Source organism: Apodemus sylvaticus, chromosome 7 (assembly GCF_947179515.1).
Source record: "Apodemus sylvaticus chromosome 7, mApoSyl1.1, whole genome shotgun sequence".
Taxonomy (NCBI): Eukaryota; Metazoa; Chordata; class Mammalia; order Rodentia; family Muridae; genus Apodemus; species Apodemus sylvaticus.
The window spans coordinates 98,009,728-98,023,379 of record NC_067478.1 but is presented as its reverse complement, the minus strand read 5'-3'; the positions used below and the strand labels follow the sequence as shown (position 1 = coordinate 98,023,379).

General features: G+C 42.9%; 1 protein-coding gene across 1 annotated transcript in view; it reads right to left on the bottom strand.

The window, feature by feature from the left end:
• The window catches only part of Dcps (decapping enzyme, scavenger), a 48,730-nt gene extending 41,676 nt beyond the window's left edge, over positions 1-7,054 (bottom strand). The window contains exons 1-2 of the mRNA XM_052188739.1: positions 6,820-7,054; positions 1,535-1,709 (exon numbers count right to left, since the gene is read on the bottom strand). Of these exons, the coding sequence (XP_052044699.1) occupies positions 1,535-1,709; positions 6,820-7,017 (373 nt within the window). The 5' untranslated portion in view covers positions 7,018-7,054. The remainder of the gene's footprint in view (positions 1-1,534; positions 1,710-6,819) is intronic.
• Positions 7,055-13,652: the final 6,598 nt, after the last annotated feature.

Below are 13,652 nucleotides of genomic sequence, written 5' to 3'. Positions count from 1 at the left end.
TCACGCTACTGCTGCCCCGTGTCAAAAAATACATCTGCTTAAAGGTCAACACTTAAGAAAATAATTACAGCTGTCCATTTCCTTCAACTTAAGCTGAGAAATCCGGCTGACTTTCAGAGAAAAGGAGGATCTTGTGCTATCTGCTCTGAAAGGTTCACTTGTCTTATATCAAGTGATCACATGTCTTTTCAAAGAACAACAATAACCCTCAGTTATAGAGCTGTAGAAAATACTATTTAAAATGACATTGAAACAGGATATCTGGGAAGCTTAATTGTTCTTAAATGCTGAGGGGCAAATTACAATACATAAGGATGTGAACAAATCACCACGTATCCACCACAATCTAAGAATTTCCTGGTTGGGAACCATGAAGGTCAGCCCATTTCCCTCATTCATTGCCTACAAATTTTGACATATCATGTCTTTCTGAGGATTGGAATGATTACCTTTTTAGTAAATTAAAAAATGCTTTCAAAGGTAGAGAGATGGTTCAGTATTTAAGCTGCTCTTCTGGAAGACTCGTGTTCAATTCCTAGCTCCCACAGGGCAGCTCTTAAGTCTCTGTAACTCCAGTCCCAGGGGACCCAACACTCTCTTCTGGCCTCTGTGGGCAATGCATACACATAGTGTACAGACATACACACACATATGTTCCTGCCCTACTCAAAGTCATCCTGTTTGATCATACTGTTTGTCTCTTCTACCAGAGTGTGGGGTACTTCAGAGAAGCACGTGACATAGCATATATGTCTATGTCATGAATATATATGTCATATATATGTCAGAATGTGGTGAGCTCTCAGCCCACTGAAATACCTCCTTTGCCTGCCAGCACCTATTGCTGTGTGATTTTAAATTGGTTACTTAGCTTTCCAAACCTCGGTTTCCTTACCTATAAAGTCCTCTCACAAATAGAGTTGTTCTATGAATTAAATGCATTAAATACTACATTCTGAGATAGTTTCATAATAAGGGTGTTAAAAGTGGTGGAAATTGGGCTGGAGAGATGGCTCAGTGGTTAAGAGCATTGACTGCTCTTCCAGAGGACCTGAGTTCAATTCCCAGCAACCACATGGTAGCTCACAACAATCTGTAATGAGATCCGATGCCCTCTTCTGGTATGTCTGAAGACAGCTGCAGTGTACTCATATAAAATAAAATAAATCTTTAAAAAAAAAAAAGAGTGTTGGAAATTATCAGTTATGCTCACTAACAGATGACCAGGAAGGATTTCTCAACCTTCCTGCATTCGTGGCAGTTCTCTGTCATGGTAGCCCATCCTGTACATTGTGGGATGTTTCATAGCAACCCTACCCTTTAAATACCAGGTGTCAGTAGCACATACACATTCAGTTCTAACAACCAAAATTGTCTTGAGAGATTACCAGGTTCTCTGGAGGGAAACACCCTCCCTCTTTCACTTGGAACCACTGTACAAGAATTTTCGTCTTTGAAAGAGTCTATTCACCACAGTCCTTAGCCTCGCCACCCCTCTCCCCACATGCAACCACTACAGCCACCGTTTGCTCACCACTCAGATGCCTTGGAGGAAACAGGTTATAGGTGCTGTAGATATCATTGGAGAATTGCAACTTGAGCTCAGGGCTCCCCGTTAGGAGCTGCGCCACGTGTTCTACCTGAAATGGTGTCTTCTCCAGGATCACAACAGCATCTTCTCCGTGAGAATCCCCAGAGTCCTCGTTCACCTGCAGGCAGAGATATCATCAGTGTGCGCAAGTATGGCACCTCTAGGAAAGCACCTGGGGCTAGGGAAATAGTTTTGTAAAATGCATTCCATGCAAGTGTAAGGACCTGAGGGTCCATTTAACAGAACCCATGTGAAAAAGCTGGGTGTGAGAAAGATCCTGGAAAACCCATGGTGGTGGTGGTGGTGGTTGAGAGAGCAGGGGCAGGGGTGTGTGTGGGGTGTGTGTGGGTGTTGTAACCTAAAATCCCAGAACCGGGAAGGCAAAGATAAGTGGACTCCTGGGACCTGCTGGCCTTGTGCCAAAAAGCAACACAAACAAGTAATAAACAAGACAGAAACAATATCTGAGGTTGTACTCTGGCACACACACACACACACACACACACACACACACACACACACACACACTCAAGACTAAAACAATCCCAGCACTTGTGATTCCAGAGTCTCTTAAATTGCAACACCTGCATTTGCTTCCTTGATGGCTCCCTTCCTAGGAAGTACAACACTCACATTTCTCCTCCCAGAAAAGGCATCTTAATCCAAATCCTTGTGGATTCTCAGACCTTTCTTTGCAAAAGAAAAAATGTTTCTCAGCTGTTGTCTTAAGGTTTTACTGCTGTGAACAGACACCATGACCAAAACAACTCTTATAAAGAACATTTCTTTGGGGCTGTCTTACAGGTTCAGAGGTTCAGTCCATTATCATTAAGGCAGGAACATGGCAGCATCCAGGCAGGCATGGTGCAGGAGAAGCTGAGAGTTCTACATCTTCATCTGAAGTCTACTAGTAGAATATTGGCTTCCAGGCAGCTAGGATGAGGGTCTTAAAGTCCATACCCACAATGACACATCTACTCCAACAAGGTCACACCTACTCTAACAAGTTCACATCTGCTCCAGCAGGGCCACACCTCCTAATAGTGCCCCTCCCTGGGCTGAGTGCACACAAACCATCACAGCTCTCATCTATGTTTATAAGACCCCTACCAAACTCTCCTTACTTTAGAAAAAAGGACAAAGAAACTAAGATCCACACTAGAGAAATTAAATGACTTATCCAAGGTCAAATGAACAGTATCACTGTGAAGATTAGAAGCCAAGTCTCCTCATTAACTTCTAGCTAGAAATCTCTCGATGGTTCAGCCATTAAAAGCACTGACCGCTCTTCAGAAGGACTTGAGTTCAAATCCCAGCAATCACATGGTGGCTCACAACCATCCATAATGAGATCTGATGCCCTCTTCTGGTGTGTCTGAAGGCAGCTACAGTGTGCTTACATATAATAATAAATAAATCTTTTTTTAATGAAAAATATTTTTTATTCGATATATTTTTTATTTACATTTCAAATGATTTCCCCTTTCCTGGCTCCCCACTCCCCATAAATAAATCTTAAAAAAAAAAAGAAAAGAAAAGAAATCTCTCAGGCCTAAAATCTTCAGTGAGTGATACATACTGAAGACAAAAGGACTAAGAAAACCAGACAGGACCTAAATAAAGACAAGCGACAGAGAGAGACATTGAAGCTATATCCCCTGATCCTCCCAAATGTGAGCTCTTGCATGTGACTCGTGGACACAGCTTTGTGTGTACGTGTGTTTAGTGAATGTATATGCTTGTGGGAGTGATCTTGTGCATACAAGTGCATGCATGTCTGTGTGGAGGCCAGACATCAGGGTTGTGTGTAGTTGTTTTGAATATGCTTTGCCCAGGGAGTGGCACTAGTTGAAGGTGTGACCTTGTTGGAGTAGGTGTGTCACTGTGGGGGTGGGCTTTAAGACCCCTCATCCTAGCTCCCTGGAAGCCAGTATTCTCCTGTTTGCCTTTAGAAAAAGATGTAGAACTCTCAGCTCCTCCTGCACCATACCTGCCTAGACGCTGCCATGCTCGTGCCTTGATAATAGACTGAACCTCTGAACCTGTAAACCAGACCCAATTAATGTTGTTGTTTATAAGAGTAGCCTTGGTCATGGTGTCTGTTCACAGCAGCAAAACCCTAACTAAGACACTGGGTGTCTTCCTCAATTGCTCTCTAGCAAATATATTATATTTGAGATAGTATTATCTGTTGCTGAACTTGGAGCTTACCAGTTCACCTAGTCCAGGAGCTCCAGGTCTCTGCCTATTTCCCTTACCACCCCCACCCCACATACCCTAGGGTGACAGCAGGATGGCATCATACCCAGATTTGTATATAGGTTCTGGGACTCCAAACTTAGGTTGCCACACTTGTGCTTCAGACATTTCACTGACTGAGCCATCTCCTTGCCCCGGGAACAACTTCTTAAAACCTTGTGAGTTTCACAGGCAGAGAACGGTACAGAAAACCACAACAGATCAAAATACAAAAAGTAAGTGACTGTGTGGTATCCAGACCCAACTGACAGGACCCAACTCCTGCATCTAAGGCTCAAGGATCATAATGGAAGACGGGATGGAAAGACTGTAAGAGCCTGCAGAACAGAAAGTTTTCTGTGAGACTGTGTCTCTAGGAATGTCAGAGAAGCTATGCTCATGATGTCTCATCAACATGGCTGCCTAGACAAGACTTCAACAAGGAAGGCATCAACAGACACGAAAGGGGGAACTGTCATGGGGGCTCAACCCTAGACTAAGAAGCACAGCAACTAATGAATGCTGAGAGCAGGCAACATAGTCTTCCCCATGCAAGAATCCCCAAACTGGTTATCCAACATCAAGTAAGTGTGTGTGTGTGTGTGTATGTGTGTGTGTTTATACACACATACATACACACAAGTAACTTTATCTGTATTTAGAAATACACATATATACACATACATATACACATATGTTTATGTGGGTTATAATCACATAACTAAATATAATTTTCAAGCACACAAGGACAAGAAATCAATTCACAATCAAATACATAAGAGTGGGGGGGGGGGGTTGGCAGCACTCACCTGTGCTGCAGTGCAGATTTCCCATGGTCTCCCATCTAACCACCTATCATACGCACACTTTGTACTGTTCGTGGCATTAAGCCAGGCAGCACCAACAAATCCTGCCTGAAACACCTCGGCTCAGAGCCAAGATTACCATGCTTGCTGGGCGGTGGTGGCGCATACCTTTAATCCCAGCTCTTGGGAGGCAGAGGCAGGCAGATTTCTGAGTTCGAGGCCAGCCTGGTCTACAGAGAGAGTTCCAGGACAGCCAGGGCTATACTGAGAAATCCTATCTTGAAAAAACAAAACCAAAAAAAAAAAAAAAAAAAAAAAAAAGATTACCATGCCTTATGAACTGAAAGTTCCTTCTTGGAACATACAAAGTGTTCTGCTCTTAAATGGCTTAACTACAGAAAAGAGAAATGTAATATTTCCCTACCATTATTTTCCAGCATACAAGGAATCAATATAACTTTGAGATGTATTGTGCTAAAACGTGTGGTTTTGGTTTTAGTTTTAAGAGCTACTTAAGGCCTGCTGACACAGCTCAACAAGGGAAGGTGCTGGTCACAAAAGTCTGACAACCTGAGTTCAAGTCCCTGGAAACCATGAACAGGTAGAAGGAGAGAACCATGTCCACAGAGCTGTTCTCGGACCGTCACACGTATGTCATGGTGTGCCCCATTGCCCTAGCCAAAAATAAAGTGATGTTTGAGTTGCTGAGTTTCATTTTTTGTTTTTTTGTTTTTTTGTTTTTCGAGACAGGGTTTCTCTGTGTAGCCCTGGATGTCCTGGAACTTACTCTGTAGACCAGGCTGGCCTCGAACTCAGAAATCCACCTGCCTCTGCCTCCCAAGTGCTGGGATTAAAGGCATGTGCCACCACTGCCTGGCCTGAGTTTCATTTTTAAAAGTTTTTAAATGAATATGGCTTGGGATTAGGATGGAATTTCCAACAGTTTCTGAAATGGTACTCGTCAGGCTCAAAACGGGACAAACGGCTAACGGTGGTAATCATAATTCTGCCACTTTGTCCTACATATTAATACAATCAGCACTATTATCAAATGAAAATATTGATCAACTCTGAAAAATGCTCAAAAGACTCCATATCCTAGCTGGGCGGTGGTGGCTCACACCTGTAATCCCAGCACTTGGGAGGCAGAGGTAGGTGGATTTCTGAGTTCGGGGCCAGCCTGGTCTACAGAGTGAGTTCCAAGACGTCCAGGGCTACACAGAGAAACCCTGTCTTGAAAAAAACAAATCCAAAAATCCAAAAAAAAAAAAAAAAAAAAAAACAAACAGAAACAAACAAACAAACAAAAAAAAACAAAAAAAAGACTCCATATCCTGCTGCATTAGTCAGCCAAGATCTCATTCTTTATAAGCACATTCATATCATTAGCATGCAAATCTGTTTACATCTTTAATGAAAAAATTAAGTACACCAAAGATAGATAGATATACATACATATATATACATATTATATATACATAATATATATATAATATATATATGTATGCCTATATACCCAGGGTTGTGTAAAACTTTCTCAGCAGAATGAACTCACGAGTGGAAAAGTTTCAAGCAGCCCATTCTAGAGAAACTTCTCTATCTGCCTTGACTAATAGTTGCCTCAGTGGTTTGGGATGGTCTCCAACTCCCCTCTGCTCGTGCTAGACATTTAAGCAGAATGTATGTAGAGCCAGCGTCTTATCTGCCTCCTCAGTAGTTTGCAGTCCAGGAGACCCAGAGCAGGGACAATCGTCTGTTTCCACATGTCATGCACACGCCTGGGTCCCCCTCATACATGAGCGCGCACAGCGTGTAGAAAGAGTTAACAACTTAGGCTGAAGTCACGTAAAGCAGGGACCACCTCTCATGGTTATCTCGTCATTTCCAGAAACAGGACCCAGAACAATCATTTGCTGAGTTCCTGGCAACTTCATACGTGAAATAGATGATGGTGAATGGCTTGGGGAATTTAACACGTGATTTTAAAGCTGACATCTGTTTCTAGGGAAGGAGAAACTGGGGCAATTAACTACACAGCAATCTCGTCGCTCCATGTATCACAGCAGTGGCACACTCCACCTTCCCGAATAACGTGACTAGTAGGAGCCGGGACGGAAACAAACCCGCATCTGACGGGAAGATTGGTTCCCTCCTTCCCGCGTCCCCCGAGGTGTTTAATGGTACCTTCCCATGCAGGAAAATAATTTTGTCCCGCGCAGACTCCCTCAGCACTTTTTGTACTCTAAAGCCGGAGAACGGTAAGCGGACAGGGGCAGAGGTGCCATTGCCAACGCTTGCTTCCTTCGCCTCTGTGCTGGGGGTTTCTGCCTCCTCTGCCTCCTGTTCGCGCTTTCTCTTGAGCTGTGGCGCTGTATCCGCCATGCTGCCTGGGAAGAACAGTACCTGCCTATACGCAGAAGCCGCTGCCCACGCCCCTTGCGATCCTTCCTCACAGCCTGGACTTCAACTCCCGGCATGCTCCGCGCAAGCAAGGCCGCTACTTTATTTCCCGGCGTGCTTCGAGTTGCAGTCTGCTTCTGCAGGTTTTGCGCCTGTTTGTGTGAGGGTCTTCCAATGACCTTTGCGGAGGGGCAAATTTAGTCCGAGTCACTGAGCGTCTGCTCTTGCTGGCAGGGAAAGGAAACCAGCGAGGTCTAAGGAAGTGGAATAAAGGTGTGTGGCAGTGAAGAGGCCCGCCTTAGCCCAGCGCTTTTTGGGTTCTGTATGATGGATACAGTTTTGAATAATGACGTTTTACACTAACCTCCCTTCTCACGAATGGGCGTGCAAGGAATGTTTTTTTTTTTTTTAAAAATCAACAAGACATTTTATTTCTTGCATTTTGTTATTTTGAGACAGGGTGTCTGTATGAACCAGGCTGGCCTCAAACTCACAGAGATCCACTTGCCTCTGTCTCCAGTGCTGGGATTAAAGGCATAGGCCACCACCTTCAGGCTTGGTTGGTCTTTTCCGCCTGCCTCTGCCTCCCAGAGCGCTGGGATTACAGGCGTGCGCCACCACTGCCCGGCTTGGTTGGTATTTTTAAGAGTACTTAAACCATTTTCCATTTTCGTCTACTTTCGTTATTTTACATCATTTTCCCCCTTTATGTGTAGACTTAGCCTTTTGAGTTTTTTGTTAGTAGATAAGAAAAAAAAAGTAAGCTAGGGCTGGAGAGATGGCTCAGCGGTTAAGAGCACTGACTGCTCTTCCAGAGGTCCTGAGTGCAAATCCCAGCAACCAAATGGTGGCTCACAACCATCTGCAATGAGATCAGATACCCTCAATGTGTCTAAAGACAGCTACAGTGTACTTACATATAATAAATAAATAAATCTTTAAAAAAAAGAAAGAAAAGAAACAAAAAAATAAGCTAACGAACGGGATGGATTGTACATGTCTTTCCATCACTTCCTAAATCCAGTTTGCCTGTAGTTCTTCCCTATTACCCTGAGCAGTAGTTTGTATTATTCTTTTATTGTGGAGGAGTGGTAACAAGATCCAGCGTTTCTGGATTTAGTAGGTGACAGATAGGCTAGCCCATTTTCCCTTCCCTTTAATTTGACAACTCCAAATATTGTCAAGAACTCGTCTGCCAAACATTATTTTTGTCAGTGTCAATGAGCTTTAATTTTTCAGACCAATGTAATGGGTATGGCACAACTTTTTTTCCCAGTTCTTAATATTAATAAGATATGATTTTCTGCCTACTTTTTAGTTAGTAACAAAGTATGTCATGTCTTAATAGAGTTTTGAATAGGAACATGAGTTGGGAATGACTGTTAAGCACAGGAACTCATTGGGGCACCTGGAAGCTGCTATAATTATTTGCAAGTTGTCATTTGACAAACGTCCTCACCTTCTAGGAATATATAATATGAGGTTATTAATTATGTGCAAGACCAGAAAGAGATGTCCCCAAAGCCAATGGCAGCAACAAAACCTACTCAGTTCCAGGGCCTTCTTCTTGTGAACATTTCTGAGCATTTTTCCAACTCAGAAAAATGAAAGGGAAAAAAATGCCAAGTGTGACAAAACATGTTTTATGGGCAGAGACAGACAAATTGTGGAGTTCCTGCCAGAGCTACACATGAGACTCTGTTTCTTGAAACGTAAGATTGGATATTTGTAGCCGAATGAGGAATGTAATGTCGAAAACTAAAGTTAGCACATTAGTAATAGATACAGCTTGCTTGCTTGCTGCTTGCTTGCTTGCTGCTTGCTTGTTGCTTCCTTGCTTGCTGCTTGCTTGTTGCTTCCTTGCTTGTTGCTTGCTTGCTGCTTGCTTGCTGCTTGCTTGTTGGTTGCTTGCTGCTTGCTTGTTGGTTGCTTGCTGCTTGCTTGCTGTTTGCTTGTTGCTTGCTTGCTGCTTGCTCATGGTCTCACTAGTAGCCCTGACCTACCCTGACCTGGAATTCTGTATGTGTATTGGGCCGGCCTTGAACTCAGAGATCTTCCAGCCTGTGCTCCTGAGTGCCATGCCATACCTAGCTCCAACATACTTGAAAATAAGTTTATCCTCATTAAACTTAGAATGATAGTTTTATATGAATTCAAGAAGAGTGATTAGTTATGTAGACTTCTTTCATTCCAAATCTACCTCGCTGGAATCTTTGGTGAGGGATTTTGTGTTGGATGTGTGTGCACACGTGTTCAGTGGGCACTGAACCTTTCGCAGTTAAGCATGTGCTCTGTCACAGAAATACACCCCAAGTCCTTGGGTAGGCTTCCAGCTTCTGGAGACAGAAACCAAGTCAAATGCTTATCAAACTTCACTAGCAGTGCCTGGGTGGATTCCTGTCTTGACACCCCTGGTCCTTGCAGAAAGGGACATTCTTCACTCACCATGATCCTACATGTTACCATCAGCTAGCTGGAGTAGAAATCATAGCTAAAGGGGCATTTTAAAGTGCTGATTTGGGGCTGCTATTGTATCCTGCTGTTTGAGCAGCAAGCAATAACAGTGTCCTTTAGTGAATTTAGCTTTTTTTTTTTTTGAGATTGCTTCTCTTAAACTATCATAGAATGAATGATATACTCAGAAAAAAAGTCCTACTATTTTTTAAATTATTTCAGAGACAATTCTAAATCTAAAACAATTACAAATGTGGGGAGTTGGTGTTTGTGTTTTGGTTCTTGAGACAAGCTGGCTACAAACTGAACCCAACAGGAGCACAAAAATACACTAGAATATTTCATTTTTGTTTAGAGTGTTCATTCATTCATTTATTCATTCATTCATTGTGTGTGTGCAGGTACACAACAAATAATGATAAAACATCCTTTTACAACTCAGGGTGGACAAAAACTATTTGTAAGAAAAATGAGTTTTGTACATGAGATAAAACATCAATTCAACTTATAAAAATTAGCTCTACCACCTGTTTCTTTAAACTTGTTTTCTTTATTTCCAATCAACACCAATTTTATTTATATATACTCAAACCAAAAAGAAAACCCATGCTATCCAATAAGGGAGCAGGGTATAAGAAAGAAGTTATCCCACATTGCTGGTCACAGCCCATTGGTTGGCCACCTACACACCAGGGCCTAAGAACCTCTGTGTATCTCCACTAGACAGAAAATTGAAGGAACACATTGATAAGACAATACAGAGAAACAAAAGCTTCCCAACAGGCTCCCCAAAAGTCAAGCCAGACTTTATAAATAATTCACACAAGCCAAACTTCTGGGCATGGTGGCATGGGCCTGTAATACCAGCACATAGGAGGCAGAGGCAGGAGAATCATGAATGAAGACTAGCCTGGATTCACAGAGAGGACCTATTTCAGATCGTGTGTGTGTGTGTGTGTGTGTGTGTGTGTGTGTGTGCACACACCCACACACCATACACACACACTATTAATAAGACATGTTTAAAAGCATTTTAACTTTAAATTTGATCCCTATTTAAATGGGGTCTTGTATTACATACTCTCTGGATGTTCCATTTCAAACACACAGTTTCCACCTCCAAGGAACCCAGGGAAACCTAGATGACAGGACACAATTCTTTCTTTCTTCTTCATTTTTCAGGGAAGGGTTGGCAGGAGGGTTCAGCAGGTAAGATCACCTACCTGGAAAGCCTGATGACCTGAGTTTAATCCGGAGAACTCGGATAGATAGTGAGAAGATTGGAACTATTTTAATTTTTGTTTTCTAATTAGAGTTCTTTAATTGTATTTAGGTTGTTCTAAGGGAATCCATAAGACTCCTGTCATATTTCTTTCTTAGTTATTACATTTATTTATAGCGCGGACTGTGCACATGCCACAGTGCGAATGTGGAGGCCAGAAGATAAATGTATGGAGTTGGTTCTCTCCTGCCTTACATGGGCTCCAAGGTCAAACTCTGGTCATCAGGTATTGGGATACGTCTTTACCTGCTGAACCCTCTGACTGGTCCTACTCCTGTTATATCTCTTTGTGTTTAGAATGAAAGCTCTTCAAAAAAAGAGCTTTTTAAAAAATGTTGTTAGGTTTATCTGGGCAGTGTGGGACACTCCTTTAATCACAGCACTTGAGAGGCAGAGGCAGATGGATCTCTGAGTTCAAGACCAGCTTGTCCTCAGAGCAAGTTGCAGGACAGCCAGGGGCTACACAGAGGATTCCCCCCCTCCTCTCAAAAAACAAAAACAAAAACAAATTAAATGTTGTCATTGTATTCATTTCAAAATTAAATCAATAAGCCAAAATGCCCAGAGGGCTGTGTAGAATGGCACACACTGTTATCTCAGCGATCAGGAGGCAAAGACAGAATTGCTGCAAGTTTGAGATCTAGTCTACACAGCAAATATGAGGCCAGCTACAGCTACATAGCAAGATGCTGTCTTTAATGACAAACAAGAAAAATGAAAGAAGATAAAAACAGAAGCGTACAAAGAATAGCTTCACACGTGTGCTCTCTTCTGCTGTTTACAATGTGGAAGAGAAGAGAAAAGGGTTTGTTTTTTTCATCTGCTGTGACTGAGATATAATTTTAGTGTGCCTAAAAGCCCAAGTGTTGAAAGCTTGGTCCCAGTGTGATGGGACTGAGGTAACTGAGCCTTTAAGAGGTGGAGCAGGCCTGGGTGGTGGTGGCACACTCCTGTAATCCCAGCACTTGGGAGGCAGAGGCAGGCGGATTTCTGAGTTCAAGGCCAGCCTGGTCTACAGAGTGAGTTCCCGGACAGCCAAAGCCACACAGAGAAACTCTGTCTCAAAACAAACAAACTAACTAACTAAAAAAGAGGTGGAGCAGGCCTGTCATGGCATTTCTATTGTTGTGATAAAACATCATGACCATAAACAATTTGGAGAGAAAAGGGCTTGTTTCTTTTTATACTTCCAGGGAAAAGCAGTCACTGAGGAAAATCAGGGCAGGACCTCAAGCAGGGCAGGAACCTGGAGACAGGAACTGAGTCAAGGCCAGAGAGAAGCACTGCTTACTGACTTGCTTTCCGTGGCTTGCTTAGCCGGCTTTCTAATAGCACCCAGGACCATCAGCCCAAAAGTGCCATCACTCATAATGCTCTAAGGTCCTTCCATAGCAATCAACAATCAAGGAAATGTACCATAGGCTTGCCAATGGCTACTTTGGAAAGGGCATTTTCTCAATTAAATTTCCCTCTTCCAAAAATAACACTAGCTTAGGTCAAGTTGATATAAAACCGGGTGGCACACTACCTGTCTTAGTTACTTTCTATTCTTGTGCTAAGACACCATGACCAAGGGAACTTCTAGAAGAAGGAGTTTATTAGGGGCTCATAGCTTCAAAAGGTTAAAGTTTGTGATTATTTACAGCAGGGAGCTTGGCAGCAGGCAGGCAGGCATGATGCTACAGCCAAAGCTGAGAGCTCACATCTTGAGACATTGGGAATGATGAACATCTCTTAAAACCCAAAAGCCCAATCCCAGTCACACATGTACTCCAGAAAGGCCATACCTCCAAATCTTTCCAAATAGTTCTACCAACTGAGGACCAAGATTAAAATATATGAGCCGAGCTGGAGAGATGGCTCAGCAGTTAAGACACTGGCTGCTCTTCCAGAGGTCCTGAGTTCAATTCCTGGCAATTTCATGGTTGTTCACAGCCATCTGTAATGGGATGTGATGCCCTCTTCTGGTGTGTCAGTGGCAGTGTACTCACATTAAATAAATAAATCTTTAAAAATTATATGAGCCTATGGGGGCCATTCTCATTCGAATGACCACACTCCCGGAAGGTTGTTAGGCCCTCGTGGTTCTGTTCTTGGAAGGACTTAATATTTTTTTTCCTTCAGGGAGCTGCGGTTAGAACACAGGGGTCAGTATAGTGCAGTGGAGTGTAGAACACTATACTATGTGCTCCTCCTTGCTATTAGCTTTTAGGAGAACAGATTTTTTATAAAATGACTGTGCCTGACCTCCAAAATCTCTAGTTTTCTATCTTTTCATTAGATCTTATGCCCACATATTCTTGCCACTATGATGTCTGTCTTAGTCAGGGTTTTTATTCCTGCACAAACATCATGACCAAGAAGCAAGTTGGGGAGGAAAGGGTTTATTCAGCTTACAGTTCTGCATTGCTGTTCATCACAAAAGGAAGTCAGGACTGGAACTCGAGCAGTGTTGGAGGCAGGAGCTGATGCAGAGGCCATGGAGAAATGTTCCTTACTGGCTTGCTTCCCCTGGCTTGCTCAGCCTGCTCTCTTATAGAACACAAGAGCACCAGCCCAGGGATGGCACCACCCACAAGGGGCCCTCCCCCTTGATCACTAATTGAGAAAATGCCTCACAGTTGGATCTCATGGAGGCACTTCCCCAGCTGAAACTCCTTTCTCTGTGATAACTCCAGCCTGTGTCAAGTTGACACACAAAACCAGCCAGTACAATGTCTCACGTCAAGAGACTAGTACCAGAGAGGTAACACAGGTGCAGCCACTTGATCTGAGACTTCAGTTTCCAAATCTGAACTAAATAAACTTTCTTACAAAGGACGTAGGCTCGGGTATTTTATTATAGTGGAGAAAGTAGATCAAGATGTCTTCTTCTCAAGTA